We start from the raw sequence: 24,507 nt of genomic DNA on the forward strand, positions 1-24,507 counted from the left end.
CCACCGCAAAAAACCAAGAGCTGAAGAAAGCTACTGAAAACAGTTTGTTTTATTTCCAGGATCAAATATTACAATAGGACATTTACATATATTTATAAAAAATGCAGCAGTTGTGTATATAGATCAGAGGTTTCCTTGAGTTTGGTCCCTCCCAGCACAGTGAGCTGAAAACTTCCAAATTAATCCTCTCCCTCCTCCCATGTGAAGTTGCCATTATTGAAGAAAGTGACCATTGTGAAAAGCTGTCCCTTACAAACTGGATGTTCTCCAGTTCCAGGAAACAGCCTCATTCTTAAAAAGTCATCTGTCCTAAAGTCCTGCTGTCTCTGAGCTGAGTTTTACCCAGATGTTCTTCATATAAATCTGGTCTATAAAATAGTACTTCATCCCCTGCTCCACAGTTTCAGTTCTACACCTTCAATCTGGGCACCATTTCACAAGCAGTTACAAAGTGACTTTTCTCTGCACTGCAGACACTCCCAGCGATCAGACAGTGACCAAATCCCCAATTTCTGTCCTCACTCACGAGGTGCCCATGGAACACAGTGGATAACTCGAGGCAGGTTGAGGCCCTGCTGTCAGGTGCAGCAGTCTCTGACTAAACCCCTGTGTGTGTAAATACATATGGCTCTGTTTGTTGGGAGTGCACAGACACCAAGCATCCCACCAACAAGAGGAGACAGGAATAAAAGTAATCACAGAAAGGGCATCCATTAACCTCCCCAGCTCCAAATCCACACAGGCCTGTGGGTATTTCAACAACACAGCCAGCACAGGGCTCAGCATCAGTTTTTGTTGTCTTTGAAACAGGAGCTGCTCCCTTTATAGAAAATCACTTGTGAAAATGAATAAATAGAAAAGGTGAGAGAGAGCAGAGGCTGGATGTGAGCCTATGGGAACAGCCAGACAAGGCACAGCCAGTCCTTAAGGACAGCGACTGTGCACTTCACCCACCTAAAGCACATCTCTGCCATCCCTCCTCCTCTTGGAACACCAGACTTTTATCAACTTCACTAAACAGGGATTAAACCAGAAGGAAGCAGTGACATTTAATACAAACTGAAAAGGAATAAAAATGAAGTGATAAGGCCCTGAAATGACACAGATCTTGCCACTCAGACGGACATTCCTACACAGGTCCCTATGTTAACATTGAATTTTTATATGGTTTACCAAAAATCCACCACATTTCAAGCATCTCTGCAGTGTTTGCTACCTGACAAACAGCACAAATGCCACCCCACCCCCAAAAGAAAACTGGTTTTAATTTAGCCCTTGTTGCTCAAGTCCCAGTGAAGAGGCTGGGTGCTCTGACAGGAATTTGAGAACTTTCAGCAGAGAGGTTGAGTTTCTAAAACCTGAACCAAACCCATTTTCTGCAAAGGTACAAACCACAGCACCAGTGCCAGGGCAAGCTGAGTGTACAAATCAGCTCTGAAGGATGTGGACCCTGTGAAACACAATCTGGACAAAGGAGAGGCGTCACTTCCCCCTAACAGTGAGGAGAAGGTCAGAGAGCTCTGGGAGGAGCTGATGGAACATTTCTGTTTAGATCTACTTAGGAATAATGGTACATCTGGATGCCTTTTACAGACAACTGTATTTTACAAGGCTACCTGCAGATCCTGGACATTCTTCTAAGATCAGTGGTGTTAACTGAACTGATTTACCAGTTCACTGCAGTCCATGAACGTCAGAAATCATAGCCTTAGTTCAAAGGCTGAAGGAAATCACACAAGAATGGCCAGAAATGTTTGGCCCAGCTTCTACCTGCCTGTAGAATGCTGTGAGGTTGAGGCTGGTCAATTAGCTTGACTTCAAAGCATGTAGCATCAGAAAGATCCAAAATCCTTCTGTGGGCCTCTGAAGTGGGAAGTAAACGTGTCAGCTGCACCTGGCATGGAAAGAGAGAGCTTGTTTCACCTTCTGTTCCAGGATCCTGGTTGAGACTGGGACCACTGGACATTACATCCCAAAACAAAGCTGTGTTAGATAAAGAGGACAGGCAAAGGGAACATCTCCACCAGCAGCAAGGAGCTCCAGCTTCAACCACGGCAGCCCTGACCAGTTCTCCACTCAGAAAAACCTCCACTGCCTACATGCACTGCTTCTCCTCCAACCCCACCAGCTCTTGCAGCACCACAAGCAAATCCTGACCAAGTGACACCCACAGGAAGCTACAAACCACAGCTTTTGAAGGACTGGTTTCCTTTGTCCTTCACAGCTCAACACTGTATTTCCCAATCAAATTTAACACATTTTTTCCAGCAATTTGAGCTTCAGATTTTACATCTAGAAGTGACTGTTTAAAGACTCTTTAAACATTGCCCAACCCATCACCTTCACTGCCACGAGCTGTCCCAGGCAGGATGTGATTTATGTTCTCAACCACATTCCTCAGGCCAGCAGAATATTTCTCCAAAGGGATGAAGAACTGAAGTTGTATCCTGGTTGGTGCAGCTTCTCATTAGATTTCAGCCCCCACAGCACAGCTGATCTATGCCACTGGGTTTGGGTTGGGAAGGAGAGAGGGGGGAATGAACAAAGACAAGAGCCAACTGCAGGGATACCTATTCCTTAAAATTTTTTCTGTTCCTTGCTCTTAAAGCAAAGCAAAAGAAAGGTAATAGGAAAAAAACACACTGTGACACAGAAACAGAAAAGCCCAACCCAGGATCAGTTTCCTGGAACAGAACAAACTCCTAGAAACCACAAGAAAATGCCATTTTCAGTGTAGATGTTCAACTTCCCTATCTCCTTTCCCCTGTCTGAGCAATTCTGGGTCTCCTTACACAGCCCAGCCCCATACACAAGAGCAGGCCTTGGAGGGGCAGGGGAAGGAAGGCACCAATAAACCACACCTGGGACTTGTTATTCCAACCAGACAGCTGGAGCTGCTTCATGAAGCTTTAGTTCTACATGGAAGTGCAAGTCAGGGATCTGGATATCCAGGAACTAAAGGATCCTTCAGTCTAGAGGTGCCACTGCTGCTTCACAGGCCAAACACAAGACCTCCCTCACTTCCCCATGCTGGGAGCAGCCTCCACACCTGGGGTTCTTTACAAACCAAAGATGACATCTGGTGTCACATCAACCACTGATCAGGAAACTGAGATGAGACTCTGCTTTCCTGACACTACATCCTGCAGCAGAAAGGGAAATCAATTTATACAATTGCATGATTACATGTCAAACCTCAATTAGGAGCAGGAGACAGCTGTGAGCTGAAGTTTTCGTGGGTTCATGGGGGACACCAGACATTTTCTGTCATCTCTTGCATTTAAAGGTCCCAAAATACAGATGCAAGTATGAAATCAAAGGCAAAATAACTTGAAAAATTGGAATATGTAAATTTCTGACTACTAAAGTCTTTAACAAGGACAATCATCTGAGAGTGTCAGAAAAAGTCAGCAGTTATGCCAGGTCCCATGTGCCTTTCTCCTCAGCAATTGAAAACCGTGTTAAACTGAGTTTTTAGTTGTAAATACACAAATCACAAATCCACCACACTGTGCTGAGGGCTGTGCCAGTTAATTCCTGGAACATCTGCTGAAACACCAACTGACCAACAGCTCCATGTCTAGAGAAGACACTGGAGGAAAATCAGGGCACTGACTTGTGGTGCCAGCTTCCAGAGCTGAAAGGAAAGCCTGCACCAAGGAGCAGCTTTCCATGCACCCCTCCAAATCTAGAGGTAAGTTACAGTAGATCAGCATGGAAATAGAATAAAAGTCATCCCAGGGAATTCAAGCCATCAGGCTGGGAAGTGTTTTATGAAGCATCAATTGATGCTCAATGCTGTCAGTGCTGTAGAACCCCCATAACCAACCACTGTGGCAAGGAAAAAAGCCAACTGACAGTCAAGTCTCTGTGGCAGGTGTTCTCAGAGAATCCAAAACCTTTACAGTACCCTTGTCATTTGCAAAATCCTGGGAGCAAGTAAGGAGACACTTTGAGGATGCTGGGAAGAGAACGTGGATAACCCACCCACTCCCACAAAGGAGCTGGGTCTGCTCCAGCACTGGACTCACAGCTTTCCCTCTGGGCCAAGCAGTCAATCCCATACGGAGCACAGCTGGATTTCTGGGGGGGTGGTTGGTTTTTTCACTATGTCCACTGGCAATTTAAAGCAGGAGGAAAACATGCAGGCCAACTAGAAGCCTTTGAATTAGGTGGGCCAGAGTATTTTACCACAGCTCAACCCAACTCCTTTCCAAAACCAGAGTGTTGCATAAGAAAAGGCTGGAAGGTTAATGGAGACCTTTTGTGTAGGGGAACCCAAACAAAGCAAAGACTGTCCTGAAGATTATGTCTGTCCTTACAGAGATGCTTCTGCGCCTTATCACACAATCTTTTCAAAAATAAATTAAACAAACCAGATTTAAGAATAGCAGCGAGAAAGGTTTGTGTATTATGGCCACTCCAAGCTCCAGCATGCTGGATACACACATCACTGTTTTACTTTATTCCAGGAAAGCACAGGAAAGGTATTCTTCCCAATGCTCTCTGCAGCTGAGGAAGAAAATAAAACTCTGAGCACTCTCATTTGGTCTCTAGAGTGTGAGAAGGGAGGGAGAGAGAGGAGGAAGGAGAAGGAAGGGCGAGCCAGCTGCCTGATTCCAGCACTGCAATCCCACGACCCTTAACTGCATATTTAACGACTCTTGTCCCAGGCAAAGAGGAGAGGGAGGAAGGCTGGGAGAACTCAGGCCACAGTGCTAATTCCTTTCCTGCACAAAGACAGTCTCTTGAGGACACAGGCCTGCCTCCTGTAACGTGATCTCATAGTCCAGGTGGGAGAGTTTCCTCCGAGGGAAGTTGGTGAGCAGTTCAAAACGTTCGTTGGGGTATCCTTTGGACTGGACGTGTTTCACAAGAACCTGGGGAAAAAGAAAGGCAAACCAGTGTCAGAATGTAAAAAAAAAAATAATTCTGTTTTCCTTTAAAAAGGAAGTTTGTAATAATGAACAAATAAAATTTTAAATTTTGGAAATTTTGCATAGAGCACAGACCCTTTTATTCTTTAACATTTAATTTCACCCACACATGGTATGATTAATCACAAAAACTAATTACCAGTGATCCCTTACTGGATTCTTTACACACAAGGTAAACTATACATAAAACTATAGATATCAGTGCATTAATGCAAGAGAGCTCAATTCCACACCACACATTCAAGACACAGTCAAATAGAATCTGAAAAAAAAGCCTTAAATAACCCAAAGTAGAAGCCCCTTCATTTGTTTATCAGATAGTGTCCTTACCCTAAAGCTAAAAACCACCAAAGAAGCATTTTGGTGAGGTGGCATTGACCAAAATAAATGCAGAAATTTTATTAATTTTTTTTTTTCTTGCCTTCAGGAAGCAGGAGATTTTGGGGTTGTTTGATTTCGGATTTCTAAAGATCTTTTCAATTCACTGGCTTCTCTGCCTACAGAAGCAACTGGGGCAGGATGCAGAGCATTGGGATGAGAGGCTCACATCCCAAGAAACAGGCATGTCAGGAAGAGTCCATGTCTGTGCTGTGCTGAGAGAGATTTCCCAAGTTCACCAGGGAAGCTGGGAACCTAAAGCACAAACAGAGAGGGGCAGAGAAGTGGGGACTGGCAGAAGAAAAGAAGATAATAGAGCAACAGAGCAAGATGTAGGCAGGAGAAATTGTAGCTTTTGTAAGAAAGGAAGAAAAGATAAATTTTAAGTAACAAAAAGTGTGAACAAACCAGGGGCTCCTATCAATACTGTTCACATTGTTTTGGTGGGCAACTCATGCCAGTAAATCACAGCAGCCCACAGCACCCTTCTGGCACAGCTGCCCAGAGAAGCTGCACCATCCCTGGAAGTGACCAAGGCCAGTTTGGATGCAGCTTGGAGCAACCTGGGCTAGTAGAAGGTGTCCCTGCCATGGTAGGGGATAGAGTGGGATGGGCTTTAAGGCCACTTTCACCCTGAGCCACCCTGTGATTCTGTGATGGGGGGGACTGAGGCACCAAACTTCCAGCCTCACTCAGCTTGAAAGGGCTCTGGACAAGCTCAGCTACAGGCCTGCTTTGAGCAGATGCAGGTGATCTCCAGGGATTCTTTTCAACCTGGGCTTTTCCAAGGTTTCATGGGTGCAGAACAGTCAGGCAAATACCAGCAGGGAAGTTCCTTCCAAATTTATCAAAATGTACACCCCTGTGGCATAAGGAGACTGCCCCAACGTCCTCCTTTACCTGGACTGGTTTCCAAAGGCTCTGCAGGTCACAGTGCCTGTGTCAGATGGGGAATGCAAGGAATGGGAAGATTTCCTTTTCAGGCAACAAAGATTATCAAAATTCCTTTAGAAACCATTGAATTTAAACATCCTGTCAGGTTTCCTGCCCACATCCCTCCCTGGCCCTTCACAGGCTAGTCCTCCCTGCACAACCGAAACACTTAGCAAACCAGAGGTATTCAGAATGTGGGCTGAGCTGCTGAACAGAGTAAAGTTGACTTAATTTGCACACAATGAGCAACTGCTTCTATAAAAAGGCAGTGAGGCAGCGTTGCCTTCTTTCTTTTTGTTAATTTTTGTTTTTTCTTTTTTTTTTGCTTGAGGGGAAGAAATGGCATCATGATACTATTGGAAGCATAAGCATCTCTTGGAAATAATGTGTGTAGAGAAGATAGTGCTTGATCAATAATAACACAATGGACTAAAAATAAAATATTTTTAAAAGCAGTGTTGGGGAGTATCATCAGCTAAAACTCCTGAAGTGCAACTGTCTCCTTAAGCAATTTCTTTTGCTAGTTCTGGCCAGCTTTAAAATGGAAGCAACTAAGGGCTGAAAGAAATCAGTATGGAAATGATGCTCACAAAGAAACACCTGAGACTCAATCTGGATCTGACTGAAAGGCTCCAGAATATCACACGAGACGAGCACAAACACTGCTTGCTCAGCTCTGCAACCAAAAGATGTCTTTACCCACAAACTTTGACTCAGCTAAATTCCTCTGCTGACTGCAGAGCAGAAGGAAAATCATATGCTGACATAAAATTCCTTCAACTTCCACAGTGCATAAAAAGAGCCAAACCAAAAGTCAGGATTATCAGGGATATTTCAATATTATCTTTTCTATCTCATTGCCTAAATGAATTGCTTCAGTATTCAAAACTGCCACATGTTTAATAATACATGCAAATTTACTTAACAAGCTGCATTGAAAAGGCACTCAAGATTTTTTTTCCAGTTATTTTAAAGCAGGAGAGTCAAGGATGAGAACATGTGCTGAGGATACTGTACATTCCTAGAGCTGCTGGCCAGGCAATAGCCCCATTTTCTGTAACACAGGACACTTTTCTCCCAAATCTACACAATATCCTTCTGATGAGGTGTGTTTTTGTCTTCCCTGTGATTCCAGTTGTTAGATTGATTACATTTAAATGAGCTTAACTGGCCACTGTGTCCTGAAAACTTATGGCAAACAGGAGCACAGTAACCTCTTTACACTCTGCAGGTAAGCACCTGCAAAATTTTGATGGAAATGCCATTCACATGGACTTCTCCAAGGTAAGGAGCCCAAAGCTGACATGCACACCTGAGGCACAGTAATTAAATAATACTGTAATAAATTTGTTTTTGGGGAACTTCCTCCGAAGTCTGCTCCAACATCCACATCCAGAAGGCAGGGTAGAAGTATGATGGGAGAGATGGAGAATGAGAATGAAGAGTTTTGCCTTTGATTTTACCATGGGAACCAACTAATTTTAGAAACAAAGCCCCAGAAATGAGAAAGCTGAGAGCGTTTTACAGCAATTAACAATTAAGGCAAAAGCCATTTAGAGTCATTTTATAATGGAAATGAACAGTGTAGGGATTGAGGAAGACACTGGAGTGTGCACAAAACCCAAGCTGCAGTGGAGACACACAGAGCCAGTAGCTATCAGAGAGGAATGACACAGACCACAGTGCAAGCACTCCCTGGATACACCTCTCCCACTAGATCCGATTTCAACAGTGTCACCCCAGGCACAGAAAATCTCCAGTTTCATCCTTCCTCTACTCAGACAAGGATTCCTATTAACTCCACTCACCAGAAGTTTAGCTTGTTCAGGCAGTGAGACTTGTTCCCTCTTTCCATCTGGATACCTCAGCATCAGCTGTGCCTTTGGTCCTACACAAAGGAAGTTACCACAAGTTAACACCAGGGCAGCTGAGTTGAGCTCCTGAGTAGATTTTAGGAGGGACAGCACAGCAGGGTGAGGGACTGGAGACAAACAAAAGATAAATTTCTACCACAATGCTCAAAATACGCACACCAGGCTCAGGTCCCTTCCAAAGCAGCAGTGAGTGACCCCAGCCAGCATGCCCAGAGCACACTGCACCTGTGTTACACCAGAGTGGACTTTCCTCCCGGGCAAGATACGAGCCCAGGGACCCAGAGGGCTCTACAGGCATTGCTGTGCCCGAGTGGTGCTGCTGGTGAGTCTCTCACATGTCTGCTGGCAAGGAGGTAGGAAAGCAAGAGAGATTTTTAAAAGAAGGGATGAAACCAGGCTTGGCAGCCTATGAACAGTTTCAGGCAAAAAAGCCACAACAAAAGCCATAAAAAATGGGCACTTACCATTCACGTCCAGGCCCCGGAACGTACTTTCAGACTTGTCAGGTGACTCCTCCAGCGCTCCCGCATTGATGCAGGGCAGGACTCTGTGGTTTGATGTTGTCCCAGGCTCAGTCCTTGCAGAGGGCTCAGGCTGAGGCCTCCGGCTCTCCTCTTTTTTATACCCCAAGTCCTTGTGTGGAGACTTCCTCAGCTTGGCTGGAATCTCCGACTCCTCCTCCTCCTCGGATCCACAAACAGAAATAAACTCTTCGCTTCCAGAAAAAAGCTCCGACTCTGACTCCTCGTCCGACCGGCTCTCCTGCTTGGCCTGTGAGGAATCAAAATGTGTCTCCTGCAGAGAGGCTCTGATGGCAGCTTCCAGCTGGCTGTCCTCACTGGCATCGATGAGACTCTCCTGTGGGATGCAGACAACACATACATCACAACTGCCTTCAAAGATGTACTGAAAACCAAAAGGACATCAGTCTTCCAGAAGCGAAGCCACTAAATCTTTCAGGAATGCATAGCAGGGAAAGCTAGGCATGCTGTAACTACTTAATGGCTTCTCCTTGGAGTTCTGCATGCAGTAATCAATATTCCTTTCACACTCTAACTACTAAACCCAACCCAAGTGCCAAAAGCACAAACAGTGACCCTGACACTTACTGAGCGGGAGCATTTCTGGGGAGGGCTGCTGGAGTGGCCGTCCAGCTGGCCGTGCTCGCTCAGGAACCCGGTCACTTGGTCCAAGAAAGAAGTCACATCTAACTGGTGCCACTCCACAAGCTTCTGGCCTAGGGAACAAAAGGTGGCATCAATCAAAATTTCAGCAAAATACTGCAGTTTAGTGGTCAAACACTCCAACTCAATGCTGCAAGAGTCCCTGTTTGAGGAACTGCAGCTTCCCACAGGCTACCACCTGATAATTATGGAGCTTCCTCCTTCCAGTCCCTTGAAAAGGGGCAGACAGGGATACAGACACAGTTTATTTCCATTCTTTTATTTTTATCTATGGAAATGTGAGCACAGAATGGTGAATTTGGCCTCAAATGAATAAACACCAAACCACTGAGTTTATGAAGAAGCATTTATCCAATCTTGCTTAACTGATTCTAACCCTTGGCAAACAGCATTTGTTACCAGAAGTGCTAAGAAGAATATTCTAACTTCAGTTGCAACATTAAAAAACACATGTTTTTTAATTTTTGTGTGGCTTAAGTCAGCTACATAGAGGTCTCAGCTCTGATCACAGACACTATCACTTCAGTCCTTAGAAACAGGAGACCAGACCAACATTATATAACCAGGCAGGCTGCATTATATGATGATAAAAGAAGCGGGTGGATACAAAAGAAAAAGCAACAACTTTGAAAGAGCTGGAAGGAGAGGGAGAAGTTTGAGGTAAAAAACAAGCAAAACAAACTGAAAACTCGAAGCCAAAATGGTATTTCAAAATTAAGATGCAATTTAAAGTCATTGCTGAGCCTCACAAAGCTCTGTGGGAGGAGCAGAAAGCAGATTTCATGCAGCAATTACAAATACTGTAGTTATTCACCACATGATTTCAAGAAGCTCTGGAAAGACTTAAAAAAAAAAGAATTCAGAGTTTTTTCCACCAGATGGAACTATTTTCACTTTCTAAGCAAAATACTCGCTAAGCTTCAAATACATAAAATTTTTGCAAGTTTTGGGTGTTTTATTGCCTTAGCTCCTCTGGGAACACGCTGAGTCAGTCCTTCAGGTCTTGAAGAGATTATTCAGCCCAATGTAACACAAACTGCAGTGGAAGGTATTCCAGCCTACAACTGTCAGTCCTTCCCATAGGGTAACTCCAAATAAACCAGCTGCCACTTGTCTTACCTGTCCTGGGATCCAGGATGGAGACATAAGGGAAGTCTGCTAATTTGTAAAACTGTATGTACCGCTGTCCTTCCTCGCTGTCATGGTATACCTACAAAATTGGGCAGATTAGTGGCTGGAGAGGGAACACAAACAAGCTGTAGCTTGAAAATGCAGTTTTTCTCTCTTCTACAGTGTAAATTGCAAATGGTACACATAGCTCTCAGTAACTCTGACAAGCTGGAATTAAGCCTCTAGCTCTCCATGTATTAGAAACTACATGGTAACATCCTGACTGCACAAGTGAAAGGCAGTTGATGCCCTCAAATGCATATCCATGAATTACATCTCTACCCATAAACTACATACACTCCACAAAATGCATCTTTTGTGCAGGTTTGCCAAGAGAATTCCATCTTTTCCAAAGAAATCAATTTTTTTCCCCACTGTCCCATCTACCAAGGCACCGAGTTACCCACACGTCCATCCCCAGGCAATTCCTCACCTGCCAAAAAATGAAGTGGTCCCGGATGATGTTCTTCACAGCCTCGTTGCTCCAGACGTCACGGTTGAGGCACTGGCAGGCAAAATCTTGCACGTTTTGAATGTTTATCATGAGCCACTTGTTCTGCATCTGACCACACTCCTTGGCCTGGAAGCAGAAGGAAAAGCTTGGTTAGATAAGGATGAAGGGCCAGACACCACCGATGCCAGCAATGATCAGAGATGGCTTCTACCACTGCCAGACCTTCCACCAAACCCCTTCACAGTGAGGAGGATGGACAGAGCTAGTGAAAAGGCACCCACAAAACAGAAGGCAGGGCTGAAGGATCTGTTTTAAATGAGCCTGGTTGAATTACAGAATCACATCGATGAACAGAGCTGCTGGATTTCAACAAGCCAAGCACAGGGTGGGAAAAGCAACTCAGAGGGGGGGACACACGTGGCGATGCTGAATAAAGTATTTATTCAGGGAAAAGTGTAGTCAGTCCCACTGATGTGACAACAAAGACCTGCTCAGTCTAAAGATAAACCCGTGGACCATCTAGGTAAGTAGGTTGCATAATTGACAGAGGACTTGCATTGATTCAACAGGACCCCTTCTCTGTGTGTTTTCTTTTTCTCTCCAAGTTTTGAGTTACTCTGTGACTGTCCAACTGCCGAATTAGGCATCCTTTTTTGATGCTGCTTATCCAGACTGCAAATGGGGAGGGAGACAGGAAGGCGCAGGAAGAAATCTTACTGGTTTGAGTCACAAAGCTGGCACTGTCTGATTGCTTGGTTGCAAGTTAATGGTAGGAGTTTGATCAAGAATGTAATTCTGATCGCTGAACTGTCATACCTGTTGAAAAAAAGAGGGCTAGATCAACAGCAGGAATGCTCTTACCACCTGGAAAGACTGGAACCGGCATAGGAACTCTCTTTGCTTTAAAAAAATAAAAATTTAAAATTTATGCTCACCATCCTGCTGGTAATCTACTGTTAAGGAATTCAAAGGACAAAAAAATTCAGGGGAATCAGGATATTATGCAAGATTTTGCTGTTTGGGCACTACTTTATTACCCAAACCAAAATTTTTACTTTTGAAATGTATTTTAGCCAATGCAGTTCGGAACAGTCTGCCTGTCCACTGTGTGACAGATAGACATGCGAACTCCACACACTCAGCTTCACCAAGGCAAGAACCTCAGCCTGCTAAGTCAGTCTGTGTGGCCAAGTGCCCTGCAGAGGCAGCTTTTGTATTATTCAAAGGAAAAAAAATTAAGGTAGAAGCATGAATAGTCCCGTTCCCACAAGGGGCCTCACACTAACTACTTACCACTAATTTATACTGCCAGAATTCAGGTCACCAGGTGAGAAAAGTGGGGAAGGTGACACCTAAGTAACTGGCAAGGGTCTTAAATATAATTGTCATGCTTGCAAGAACACTCCCAAAAATATGTAATTAGAAAGCTGGAAAGTGCATCTCACTCTTCTATCCTCACTCTGTAAGTCTTTTAATATTAATTAAAACCTCTGGTTCTACCTCTCCTCTGTCAAGCTGAGGGCCTTGGAAGGATGCAAGCAGGAAATTCCACAGAGAAAATTTGAAAAACTGAGTTTTCACCTGCAGAACAGGCAGAGCTTTTGAAACTATTTTTAACTTCCTTCTAAAAGCAAACTTTGGATTTAACATTTAAAAGGACACAGTTAAACTGGTATCTCACACACAGCTGTTACACAGCTCCAGGGGTTCTTCCAAGGGGGTGGAAGGACAAGAGTGTGAGGAGAAGAAACACTGTGGATTTGGAGATTATGTTATATTTTATTATATCATGGTCATTTTGGCAAGTGATAAGGCAACAAGGGAAGGCTCAAGAGCTGGCTTGTGTACCCCAAAAGCTGGGACCTGATGGATTTAGATCCAACATCAAGTGCTCCCCCCATTCCCCTCCTCCTTTGAGGTATAAAGGCCAGTGCCAGGCACTCACAGAGCCCCCAGACAGGGCAGTACAGGACAGCCACTCTTTGAGAGCACAGCCAGTGGAGCCCAGATGCAAAAACCAACCCAAACCAACCCAATCTGTCCTCATTGTGCCTTTACCCTTTCTGCCCAGTCACATATTTCATCATTACAACTTAGGGAAGCAAACAGCAACCCGGTGAAACAATCTGTGAGACAAGACTTGGTTTATACTCAGTGCTGGATCTCCCTGTGTAACTCCTGCACTACTGAAAATAAGTTCTCCTCTCATTTGACTTCTCTGAACATGTATGATTTAAAAATGTTAGGGTAGTTCCTGCTGGCTCAGTTTTGTTGAAATGCAATCCTTTCAAGGCAACAGAGAGAAGAAGGAATTTGAGCCAGCACCTTGTGACCCTCTGGACATGTGTGTGACTCAGTGTGGAAGGTAACAGCTGACAGAGAGTCAGAGCAGGACATTATCAAACAAGAAATCTCCTATTTGGGCCACACTTCTCCTTCCTATCTGGGGCAGGACATAGATCTTTTCAGCACCCAGGCACTCTTGAGCCACAGCTGTGCTGACCCAAACCAGGCTAGAAGCACCTTATGCACAGGTAATTGCTCCATCTGAATACAGTGACCAGATCAGCTTCCAAATTATTGCTGTTTTTTAAGTAGAAACAAAAAACCCCTCAGTCTCAGCTGTAAAGCAAGGAGCAGCTAAAAAAGGTTATGGTTAAATGAGAAAAAAAAATCATATAGACAGACTTGAAACTCTGCAACGTGACATTCAGTCACTTCGCTGAAACCCTGCTGAGTGTTAAGCACAGAACTGCACACACCAGAACCATCTCTGCCACAAGAAGTGCAAACTAAGTCAATTTGGTGTGTCCCCCCAAATTCAATCATCTCTCACATCACAGGCATGTAGAGAGAACAATTGCAATTCCTGAAATCAGTCTGAGATGAGAAGAAAACCATACTGTTCTCCATCAGACGTGTTTGGTGTGCAATTTATTTATTCTACTTGAGTGATTTACTCCTAACATATTCCACATTAATGGGAGAATTATAGTCAGTAACACACTGAACTTTACAAGGACAGTGATCATAAGCTATTCTGCATGTCAAGCAGAATGCTTTTTCATATATAGCAGGTAAAAAATCCCCCCAATGTCATTCAACTCTTGAAATTTTTTCTGCCATGAAGTTAACCACACCTATTCCTAAAGCCAGTATTACTGAGTCAAAATGAAACAACTTTTTGGGCCTTACTGGTAACAAAGCTCCCTTGTAACTGAAGAAAAGTGAGGTTTCTTGGGGGAAACTAAAGATAATTACAGGTACTTACTATCAAAAAACAACCTTAAAGTACCCAAAGAGCAGTAACAGCTGATGAGTGACAAAGATACTTAAGACCAGATGTCACCACTCCTGCCAACAAAGCCCTAAATTCTAAATGATTCTCCCATAAATGTACATGGCTGAACCCTGTCAGAGTGTTTCTGCACACCACTCCAGAGACTAGAACATGTCACACACCAGCCCTGGAAAGAAAACCCCACTTAGATCAAAACTTAACTACAAAAGCATCGCAATGACAGTATTTAGTCTTTGATACTCTGGAATGTGATGAGCATCTCTGGTTTATCATATGGTTTACATTCATTTATCTCAGCATACAGAGAAGGGAAAAGCCAACAGCAGCTTGCTAGAGATGAATTTTTAGAGGCTGTGGTCACTGGGGCCCGACACTGTCTCAGGCTGAAGCAGTAGAGCAGTTTGCAGTCAGAAAAGGTAAAATGCAAGGGGAAATGGTCAACACAGTGAGAAGGTGTGAAGAGTTGTATTGCAATGAAGTTGAAGAGCATCAGTGTGAAATGAAAGGTATCCCACAGGACAAGGAACTGTACAAGGACACAGCAAGATGAGTGCCAACACCAGAAAGTGCACAGCTTTTTAGAGTGCAGGTAACTGCACAAAACAGGGCAATGTGAGTGTACACAAACCCCTTCCCCAACCCCAGCCCACCCTCTTTTTTAAATTACCTTTCAAGACTGAATAAGTATGCAGAGACCTTAGGACAAACAAATCAATCAATCAGTTATTTCACTCTCTGACACTAATTTTGACTGGGACAGATGCTACAATCAACACTGCTGAAGTCTTCTTATGTTTCCAGCAAGACCCAAGGGAAGATGAGCACCCATCTCAAACTCCAAAGCAGCGCTCAGAGGGCGCTCACTGACTGCTCTGGCAGCAGCACTGGTTGTTGCTATGTGAATTCCCCTTACTGGTGCCTTTAACCACACATTTGCTGGTTTCACCAACAGCTCTGGACCCCAGGCCCAGCAAGTACTATCACCTGGAGGACCTGACACACATCTTTTAAAGCAAACCCTGCACCACAGGTCACAAGGCAGGGGCACCTGATCACCAACTACTTCATGCTGCTCCTCTGCTCCCACTGCACCAAATTCCTCCCCCAGGTGGACACTGCTGTTCCCTGCCAGCATCCTTTCACAGCTGGAATTCTCTTAAGGAGATTGTGGAGGGCACCCTCAGAACACAGGAATTTGGGCCCAGGCAACCGATCCCCAGTGATTTGGGAAGCATAAAAAGAGCGATGAGGGTAATGGGATGAGAGCTGGAGACTCCATAAAGGCTCACAGTGTTTCACCAAAAGTTCTCCAGCAGTGCTCTAGTGCTTGTGCATGGCAGTCAAGGCACATGTGAAAACAAAGTAAATAATATTTTTGCTCGGTCAGTCAGACTTATGCAGTCGGTTCTCCAACATCTGTATTGTACTATTTAATCATTACTTTGCATTCTCATGCAGTAAAAATAATGACCTTCATCATCATCAATCTCATCTATTCAAAGATGACCAGGAGAAAGTTCAGTAGTAACTGGAATTTCTGAAGAATATCTGGAAATTACGGATTCAAAAATTAAAAATATATACCAATCTGCATGTTCTCTAATCATTAGTTAAGTCATTGATCAACATCATAATAATTAAGGAACAGATCCACACACGGGAAGGTGACACCTGAGACTGTTTAAAGCTGACTGTCTGTATCTCTGGGATACTTTCCCTAGCACCACCAGAAGAAAAAGACAACCACTGTGATTTTATACAAGAGCAACACCTCCACTGAGGATGAAGGTGTGGCTTGATGGCAAAACCACATTCAAATACTTTCACTCAGGTATCAGAAGCAACTCAGCTGTGTTAACTCCACCAGAGCTTCTCAGCAGGGCTGTGCTGCAAACCACACTTTGCAAAGCCCCTCGCAAAGTCCTCCCTCAACTGTGCAAAGCAATGTTACTCCAGCTTTTTCTGTATCCTCTATGGAGGCAGTTCAAGGGATGCAATTTTCCCATTCTGACCAGCCTCCCTTGCTCACTGAAGCCTTTCACCACATATGATTTGCCACACTGATATTGAAACATAAAACAATGTGGTCTGCATGGTCAGGAGGTGGACACAATGATCCCTATGGGTCCATTCCAGGTGACACCACCATCAGTGAAATCCTTCAATACATCACCAACATTCCCATACGCAGTCCATCAAATATTTATCACTTCCCAGTCTTTTGCAACCTTCTGATTGCCCAGCCACAGATCCATCCTGAAACCTTCCCCAGCCACCCTGCAAGCATCTGCACCCAAAGGTGAGCCCTCACCGTTTCAAAGCTGCCTTTGTGCATCAGGTCAATGGGAGGTCTGAAGAGGTCTGCCAGCGTCGTCAGCTTCTTGTCCACTGCCCCTCCATTCCGGAGCTCCTGCTCCTGCCGGACTGCACAGCCCCAAGAGGAAAGGGAGTGGGATTAGACTAAACATACTCACAAGGGGCATTTGGTACTGGCTAAATGCTCAAACACAGAACTTCTGGGGTGAAATTCTCTTGAGCTCTTAGGAGGTTTGGAGACAACAGGGCTAGGGCAGTTAATGTGAGGAATGTGAGCACAAATCCCAGGATATCTCTTATGGAGAGTCCCAGGGTTAGACGCCACTGAACAAGATTAGCTGGTGTGTAAGGGTAGAACCACTCTGCCTCAGCTTTTTCGTATGCTTTCAGTTTTAAACAACATCCTAATAAACCTGAGGGGTCACATACCAGTATTTGAAAACAAAGGAGCCAAAAAGAGCTGTGACTTGTCCCCAGTGATGCTTTCAAAACAGGAAACTGAGCTAGACTGTAGCAATATAACTTTTAAAAGGAATATTTCTATTGCAGTGTTTCCATCAGCTGACTGTGGGGCAATCCCACAGAAAAGAAAGAAACAAACAGATTTAGTTTACATGGAGAAATCTTTTTGGATGTTTCTTTTAAAGTGTATCAATTCCATCTGAAATAATACAGAACACATTTCCTACTCAGACATGACCATGGACAATAAAGGTAAATCACAGGAGATACATGATGTATCTTATGGAACCAGGTCAGCTGAAATGGGCAATAACTATCCCACAGCCAAAAATTTTCCAGTGTGGAAGGAGCTGTCAATGGGCCAAAGCATAAAAACCATGCCTGAGCAGACACACAGGGAATAAAGCATCCACGTGGAGCAGCCCTAGGAGACAGGAGATAATCTGCAATTTCATGGCCAGGGCTGCTTTTCCAGAGACAGCCAGACAGTGACGTCCACCTGTAAAGTCCTGCCAAAAAAGCATGATGAAGTTTCACCATAAACCCTTGCAGTGTATCTGTCACATGTTGGGCATCTCTAAATGTCTTAAGAGGGGAATCACAGGGTGGTTTGGTTTGGAAGAGACCCTAAAGATCAGCCAGTTCCACCCCCTCCTGCCAGACCAGGACTCCTTTGCTAGACCAGGTTGGAAGATGGAGAGAAAAAAATTAAGGTTATTGATTCTGTACATGGTGCATTTTCACTTACAAAGCTACCAGTGATTTCAATACTTGTGTTCATTATTACTGGAAAAGGGGAAAGAAAGTAACTATCAACACCTATTTTCAGTTTGGCAGCCAGCCCCTAACTGTATGGGAACATGGTCCATGGATCCCAGTAACCAGTGACTGGATGAGGAAACAGCCTCAGGTTCCACCAGGGGAGGTTGAGATTGACTATTAGGGGAAATTTCTTCATGTAAAGGGTTTTCCAGCCCTGGCACTGCTGCCCAGGACAGTAGTGGAGTCACCATCCCTGCAGGGATTTAACGGATGTGTGGATTTGGCACTTGGGGACATGGGGCAATGCTGGGGGAACAGCTAGGCTCAGTCTAAGACTTTCCCAACTTTACTGATTCCTTGGTTACACCTCAGGAACACTCCAACACCAGTAAGACAGCCAGAACTCAGATGTGAAGCACCTGCTGTTGTGCTGCCACAGAATCACATTCTGTGACACCTCACGGATGAAGTAACAGCCAGTACTTGGGCATCCAGAGATTCTGTGCATGAACAGCCAAGGGCAAACAGCAATTACAGCCATGAGAACCTCATGTGTGGCTAAGGAAGACGCCTCAGGGCTACTCCAATGCAATTCAAGAGCCAGAACGTCCACTGCCTAGCCAAGAAATATCCAGTGGATGAATTTAATTTCTATTTGGGTGTTAGGATTCTTCCCCCTTTTCAGTTCCCTCTAGAGCAGAAAAAGGGTATTTTTGAGTTAGCAAGACCAAAGCAGACAGAATATACTGTAATAATCATAATTCTATACTTCTAATAATGCACCCTGCTACACAATTGGCAATTTAAAAATGTTTCAGTAAGTGAAAGCTGTCCTAGCCTTCAACAGGAATGATTTCTCCATCTTATATGCATTAAAGGTAACAAAATAAAATATCATGCTTACTGATCTGTAGACACTTACTGGTTTCTGTCTGAAAATCCCGAAAGCCATCGAATATCGAGCGAGCAGGTCTGCGTCTTTTAGGAGCTTAAAAAAAAATTAAAGAATCATTTGAAAAGTATATTATCAAAATAAATACGTATTAGTACTTTCCATCACACATGCAGGAATACAGAATAGGAACCTCAAGTAGGGATGGTGTAGGAGTAAAGGTCATTGGGAAGGACTGGAGATGGATGGAAATAAGCAGAAGGTAGTTTGTAAATTCCATTTCCTAAAATGTCCTCCCTCCAGCACGCCTTAGCTCAGAAACAAAACATGTATCAACAATACAGAGAGGCTTAAAGCTCCTGATGGGCTCACCAAGACCCTTCAGCATGGACTGGCAGTGCTGTCACAGCATCACCTTGTCACAGTTCCAGTCAAGATTTTACCCAAGGTCTTCAAGGGGATGAAAAACTTCAAAAGATTAAACCCCTTGAGAAAGTATTTTTTTAATAAAGAAGCCCATTTGTTTTTTCCACGATGCATTTCTACTCTTTTCTAAACTCTGATCCTGTCCCAGTTTCTTGTCTGGCCTCAACAACCACACTTTTCCAGCATTACTATTTGCAAGGAAACCTTCAGAACTGATTACCTGCAGCTGGACAGAGACATCAGCCCAGGCAGCTATCAGACATAGCACCCTGAAGTCCCACTGAAGTCCTAAGGTACAGCACAAACACTGCACTTGGAAGGAAAACAGAACTGCCTGCCAAGATTATCCCTGCTATTATCTCCTTTCCTATCAACTGAAAGACAGAACTTTCAAAGCCCAGTTACTACAAGACATAATAAATAATAAACAAATTAAAGTAAAGTAATTACAGCCTATACCCAGTGGAAATGGGATGATACAGACTATCATGGAAAAGAAAGCAAGCCTGAACAAGGGACATGCTGGGGAATAACACCTCTCAACTCCAGGAAGTAACATCTCCTTCACCCTGAGTGCTTAGGCACAAGCCAACCTCAGAACAACTTAAACTCAGCTGGAACAGCAACTGGAGGACCACTTCAGCAAAAACAGCATGTCCTTGCCAGGCTCAGTTCGAGCCAGGCAGCACAGGTGAAGAGGCTCTCAGCAGTCCAGGAGGATCCTTTGTACTGAATGATGGGATCCATGTATCCAGCAGGGCACAAATACACAGGGTCACCTTCCCAGCTGGAAAAAACCTGAGCTTATACAACCACCTCAGTATGACCCCTGAAACAGAAACAGCCATCTCCTCTAGAGCTGAGACCAATTATCTCTTCAGGTTCAGCTACTTTGTCAGGGTGCTCTGTGCAGGAAACAAGTGGCATTGGTAGAACAGACAGTGCCAGGAGGGAATCACTGATCCAGGTCAGTGGATGGTCAGTGACAGTGTGACTGATATCAGCATGTAACAGGCAGGTGTAAGAAGACCAAGTGTTAGTGTTAGCAGATCTGAATCCTAACAAGCCACAGGAGTCAATAGATCTTTGTCAAAAACTCTGTTGGTCCACAGGAAAAAGTGCAGAGAGCTCCTCTGTCTTCAGAGAGGCATCAGCAGGGTATCTTCCTCTGGATGCACATTTCCTGCTGCAGAACTGCCCTCCTCTGCTATTAAACACCCCACTTCCAAAATCCAGGCCGGATGGGAAGTGCAAAGATTAAATAAACAGTGTGTCTTTGTTTTCATGTCACTGCATCTTATGGTTGAGACCTTTTAAGTCCAGCTTCACTGTTGCTGACAAGGTGGCCTTTCAGAAGCAAGAGGAATGTAATGAAATTATATCAATGAAGCTCATAGAACTGCAAAAGCACTTCAATGAAAGCAGATATTTTGTATGTCATTCCCTTTTTGCATAAATGCAAACTGAGTGTGTATTTCAAATTGCTGGTGCTTTATGCATCTCACATCAGTATGTAGAAGTTAAGTTAGGCCGTTTCAGTGATTCATATTCTGTCTAAGGAATAAACATTTTCTGATGAGACTGGGGACTGAAGCATATTAAATGAGTCTAAATTTTCCAGCTCCCAGAACAGACAGGAAAAAAAAAGATAAAAGGACTAAAACTAGAAAAGCTAATATTGCTATCTGTGCAAGTACAGCAAAAAGGCAAGTGGTGTGCACCTGTACTGCCTGGCATTGTGTGCTGCCCTCTGAACCACCCCTCAGCTTCTGCATCCTGATGCTGAAAAACAGAATCAAGACAAAATCAGTTCTGGGGTAAACCTGAAGCTTGGCTTCCTACTCCTTTCTAACACAGGAACTAAATGATCAAAATGAGCATTTCCCACGGGTGTGAGACCACTGCAGTGATGAGCACTTGCACAGCCTTCCTCAGTGAAAAGGGCAAAGCTCTCAATCCATCTGACATGGCAAAGGCCAGCCCAGGAATGACCTGGTCCAAATGAGAAGGACACAGACAACAAAAATAGCTTTAAACACAGCTTAAAGAGCAAATTAAATTCCTGCATGAGAAATGGAGATGGGTATGAGCAATCACACACTTCAGCCATTCTTTCTGATCAGTCATCTCCTCAAAACACAGGTATTTGTCCTCTTCATTTTCACTCATCAGCCAAGGCTCCATCTTCCATCGCAGCACCTCAAACATCTCCACAGCAGTACCCCACAGTTCTGGGCCCCCAGAACACAGAGACATACTTAATTAACTGCCTGCCACCTCACAAAGTCTCATGAAACAATATTTAGCAAATTATTACCCCTGGGAATAAAGCATCTCTCACGTGTGAGGTTTTCAATACCACTGGTGTTATTTCTTCATAGTCAACAAGTTTTGATTCATTTTTGACACTTAGCTCACCTCAAGGTAAAGAAAGCAGAAATAAAATAAGAACACAAGCCTACCTCCAAACAAAGGCTCAGGCTCTACTAAGATTTCCTGCTTTTGAGGAATTGGAGCTCGTACTTCATCTCTATCAAAGGAGAAGAAACAAAACAGAAAATATCAGAGAGACAGTAATATTCCAAGAACTGTACAAACCACATTTTGTTATGCTCCAAGGCTCCTGCAACTTGAACCAGTTAAAGATACTGCTGTACCACTGCACAGAATGAAGAAGTTTGGGATTAAGTGGGACCTCGAGGGAGCATCTGTTCCCACTCATGGCACTGCTGCTGGACATGGTACCCTGTGCACTGAGAGCTGGCATGGATGACCTCTGATAGAACATTATGCAAACCCCTGAGTGACTTGATCCCAGGCTTTGTCAATCTACTATTTAAACATATTTTGTTCTTGAATAACTTTGTTAGAACATGGAAGCTTCTAAAAACTTAGCAAAAGACGTTAAATAATCCACTTGCTATCCTACTTTCCTTGTTAGCTACATAGAAAAAATATTATCTTCCTTATTACCAGCTTCTGTCTGTCAGAAGACTTTTTGCTTCCACCTGAAACTTCCACCTCTCTCTTTTCCAGAGGAAGGAAAACAAGGTCAAGATGGCCATTTTGCCCCATTTCTGAAGCAGTTCTTGGCTTACATAACTGGGCTCTCTCACATTTCAACAGCTCAGTCAGTTATACTTGCAGACACTTACAGATAATCCAAAACTACAATTAGGAGAAGAAAGGAAATCACAAAAAAGTTACAAGCATCTCTGTGACAACAGTGTGGTCACCCAGCCCACAGATCTACACAGAGAAGGATTCATCCACTGCTACATCCTGTTTATGAACTGCCTCTTCCCCCAGATTTCCAAGGTGTGAAGTGTGTACTTTGCAGCTCTTGACCATGCAGGTTCCAGAAAGGAGCCCAGGATGTCAGCAGGATGCACTAACCTTGCTCTTAACCTCCACATCTTTGCTCTGTTACTAGTTACTCTCCATTTGCACATTTACTGTTCTCTTGTCCTAGGAGGAACACTGAGCTGATCAGCACCTGGAGGGTGTTGAGTATAAAAAAGAAAGAATTCCAAGAAAAATCTGAAGTCACTGATGTGCTGGAAGTTGTCTAGAAATAAGAACACTAATCTGTATTCCTATTTTAACTTTGTTAAAGGTTCAAGTAGGAATGCACCTCACATCAGCTATAAAGGTTAGCACTAAAATATTTTTTTAAATTTATACATGTGCTTCAGAAGTATGAGGGGCAAGGATTTTCCTCTATAAGTTAGCTGTCTTTTTCCTGGAGTGGAAGCTTTTCCTAAGGACAAAAGCCAAGCTTACGTTTAATTTACCATATTTAATGAACGTGATTTATACCATGCCCTTTAATCCAAGCAGTCACATTAATAGGCAGCACTGAGACTCTGCCATGCTTCAGTGGAAATTCCCTTCCCTTTGCAGGCATTTGATATGTAAGAGACTGAAGGTGTTGGAGTTGCTAATTCCTCTGAATACTGGTGTACAGGGCCTGGTCTTTCCAGTGCCAAACTGGGTTAAACCACCACAATAAAACACTCACAATTCAGACTCTTCTCCCAGGTAACAAGAGACAGGATGAGACAAAATGGCCTCAAGTTGTGCCAGGGGAGATTAATGTTAGATATTATGGCAAACTTCTTCACAGAAAGGGTTGCCCAGGGCAGTGGTGGAGTCACAATCCCTGGAGGTGTTCAATAAATATATGGATGTGGCACTTGGGGACATGGGCTAGTGGTGAACATGGTGGTGCTGAGTTGATGGGTGGACTTGACAATCTTAGAGGTCTTTTCCAACCTTAAATTCTATGAATCTATGAAATGGGAGTAAGGTGGCTTCATTTATAAGAACCAAACCAAGAGAACCTTCTAACTGCTAAATTAGTGTAAAACAAGATTGCTGAAGCATTTAAAAATAAGACTCTTTTATTACTGGATCCCTACTTTAATGACTTGGGCTTTGTTTGTAAAAAACAGTAGGTGAAAGCTACAGAAAACTTCTGAAGTGTAAGAGACTCACTTCTGGTCTACAAACCAGAACACCCAGAACAATGCTGGAGCAATCAACTGAACAAGATCAAAGCAGTGTGAAAAGTGACAATTGCCTGCTGTGCACTGTGACATTTGTGGGACAGGCTGGTAGGCACAGCCGTGCTCCCAGGTACATACTCGGGGTGCGGGCGGACAGCAGACACCGCCGCAGAGCTGGTGCTGGGCTCCTCTGCTATCCCTCCTCCATCCAGGAACATGGTGACAGCCATCTCCAGGTTGTTGTTGCATGCTTCAAGCATATGCTTCCCCACGCTTTCACTGGCACCTGGAATGCCAAAGGGAAATCACAGCGTTTTGACTGGAAGCGCCCAGAACAGCTTTCTCTCTCAAAGCATTAATAATTAGGAAGAACAGTTCATCAGCTGCCATTTATCCCTGAAGCACAACTGTGAAAGGAGACAAACATACACAGCTCAGGGGGAAGGGAATGCTTGCAGTCAGGACTGTCAGGCTTCTATCTGCCAGCAACAGAAAACCTAGTGGAAACCAACCGACGGGTTTTGAGCTCAATTTTCTTCCAGAGGTCAGACATTTCCCTAGTACATGGTTGGAATGACTCCAGAGGAGACCACAAACATGCTGTGAGGGCTGGAGCCCCTCTGCTCTGGAGCCAGGCTGGGAGAGCTGGGGGTGTTCACCTGCACAAGAGAAGGCTCCAGAGAGACCTCAGAGCCCCTTCCAATGCCTAAAGGGGCTCCAGAAGAGCTGGAGAGGGACTTTGGACAAGGGATGGAGGGACAGGACAAGGGGGAATGGATGCACACTGCCAGAGGGCAGGGACAGAAAGGATATTGTAGAGAAATTCTTCCCTGTGAGGGCGGGGAGGCCCTGGCACAGGTTGCCCCATCCCTGGAAGTGTTCCAGGCCACACTTGGAGCACCCTGGGACA

General features: G+C 44.2%; 1 protein-coding gene across 1 annotated transcript; it reads right to left on the reverse strand.

Annotated features, from left to right (window-relative positions):
* Positions 1–61: 61 nt before the first annotated feature.
* Positions 62–23,885, reverse strand: UBXN7 (UBX domain protein 7). The gene is made up of 10 exons (XM_005529509.3): positions 23,736–23,885; positions 21,552–21,619; positions 18,694–18,759; positions 16,543–16,655; positions 10,910–11,056; positions 10,426–10,516; positions 9,232–9,359; positions 8,587–8,980; positions 8,057–8,136; positions 62–4,880 (listed from the first exon to the last, which is right to left on the reverse strand). The coding sequence occupies exons 1-10, from the start codon at positions 23,855–23,857 to the stop codon at positions 4,719–4,721; spliced, it is 1,371 nt and encodes a 456-aa protein (XP_005529566.3). The 5' UTR covers positions 23,858–23,885; the 3' UTR covers positions 62–4,718.
* Positions 23,886–24,507: the final 622 nt, after the last annotated feature.

This window comes from Pseudopodoces humilis, chromosome 11 (assembly GCF_049639895.1).
Source record: "Pseudopodoces humilis isolate 2021_Gansu_Grassland_sample_001 chromosome 11, ASM4963989v1, whole genome shotgun sequence".
NCBI lineage: Eukaryota > Metazoa > Chordata > Aves > Passeriformes > Paridae > Pseudopodoces > Pseudopodoces humilis.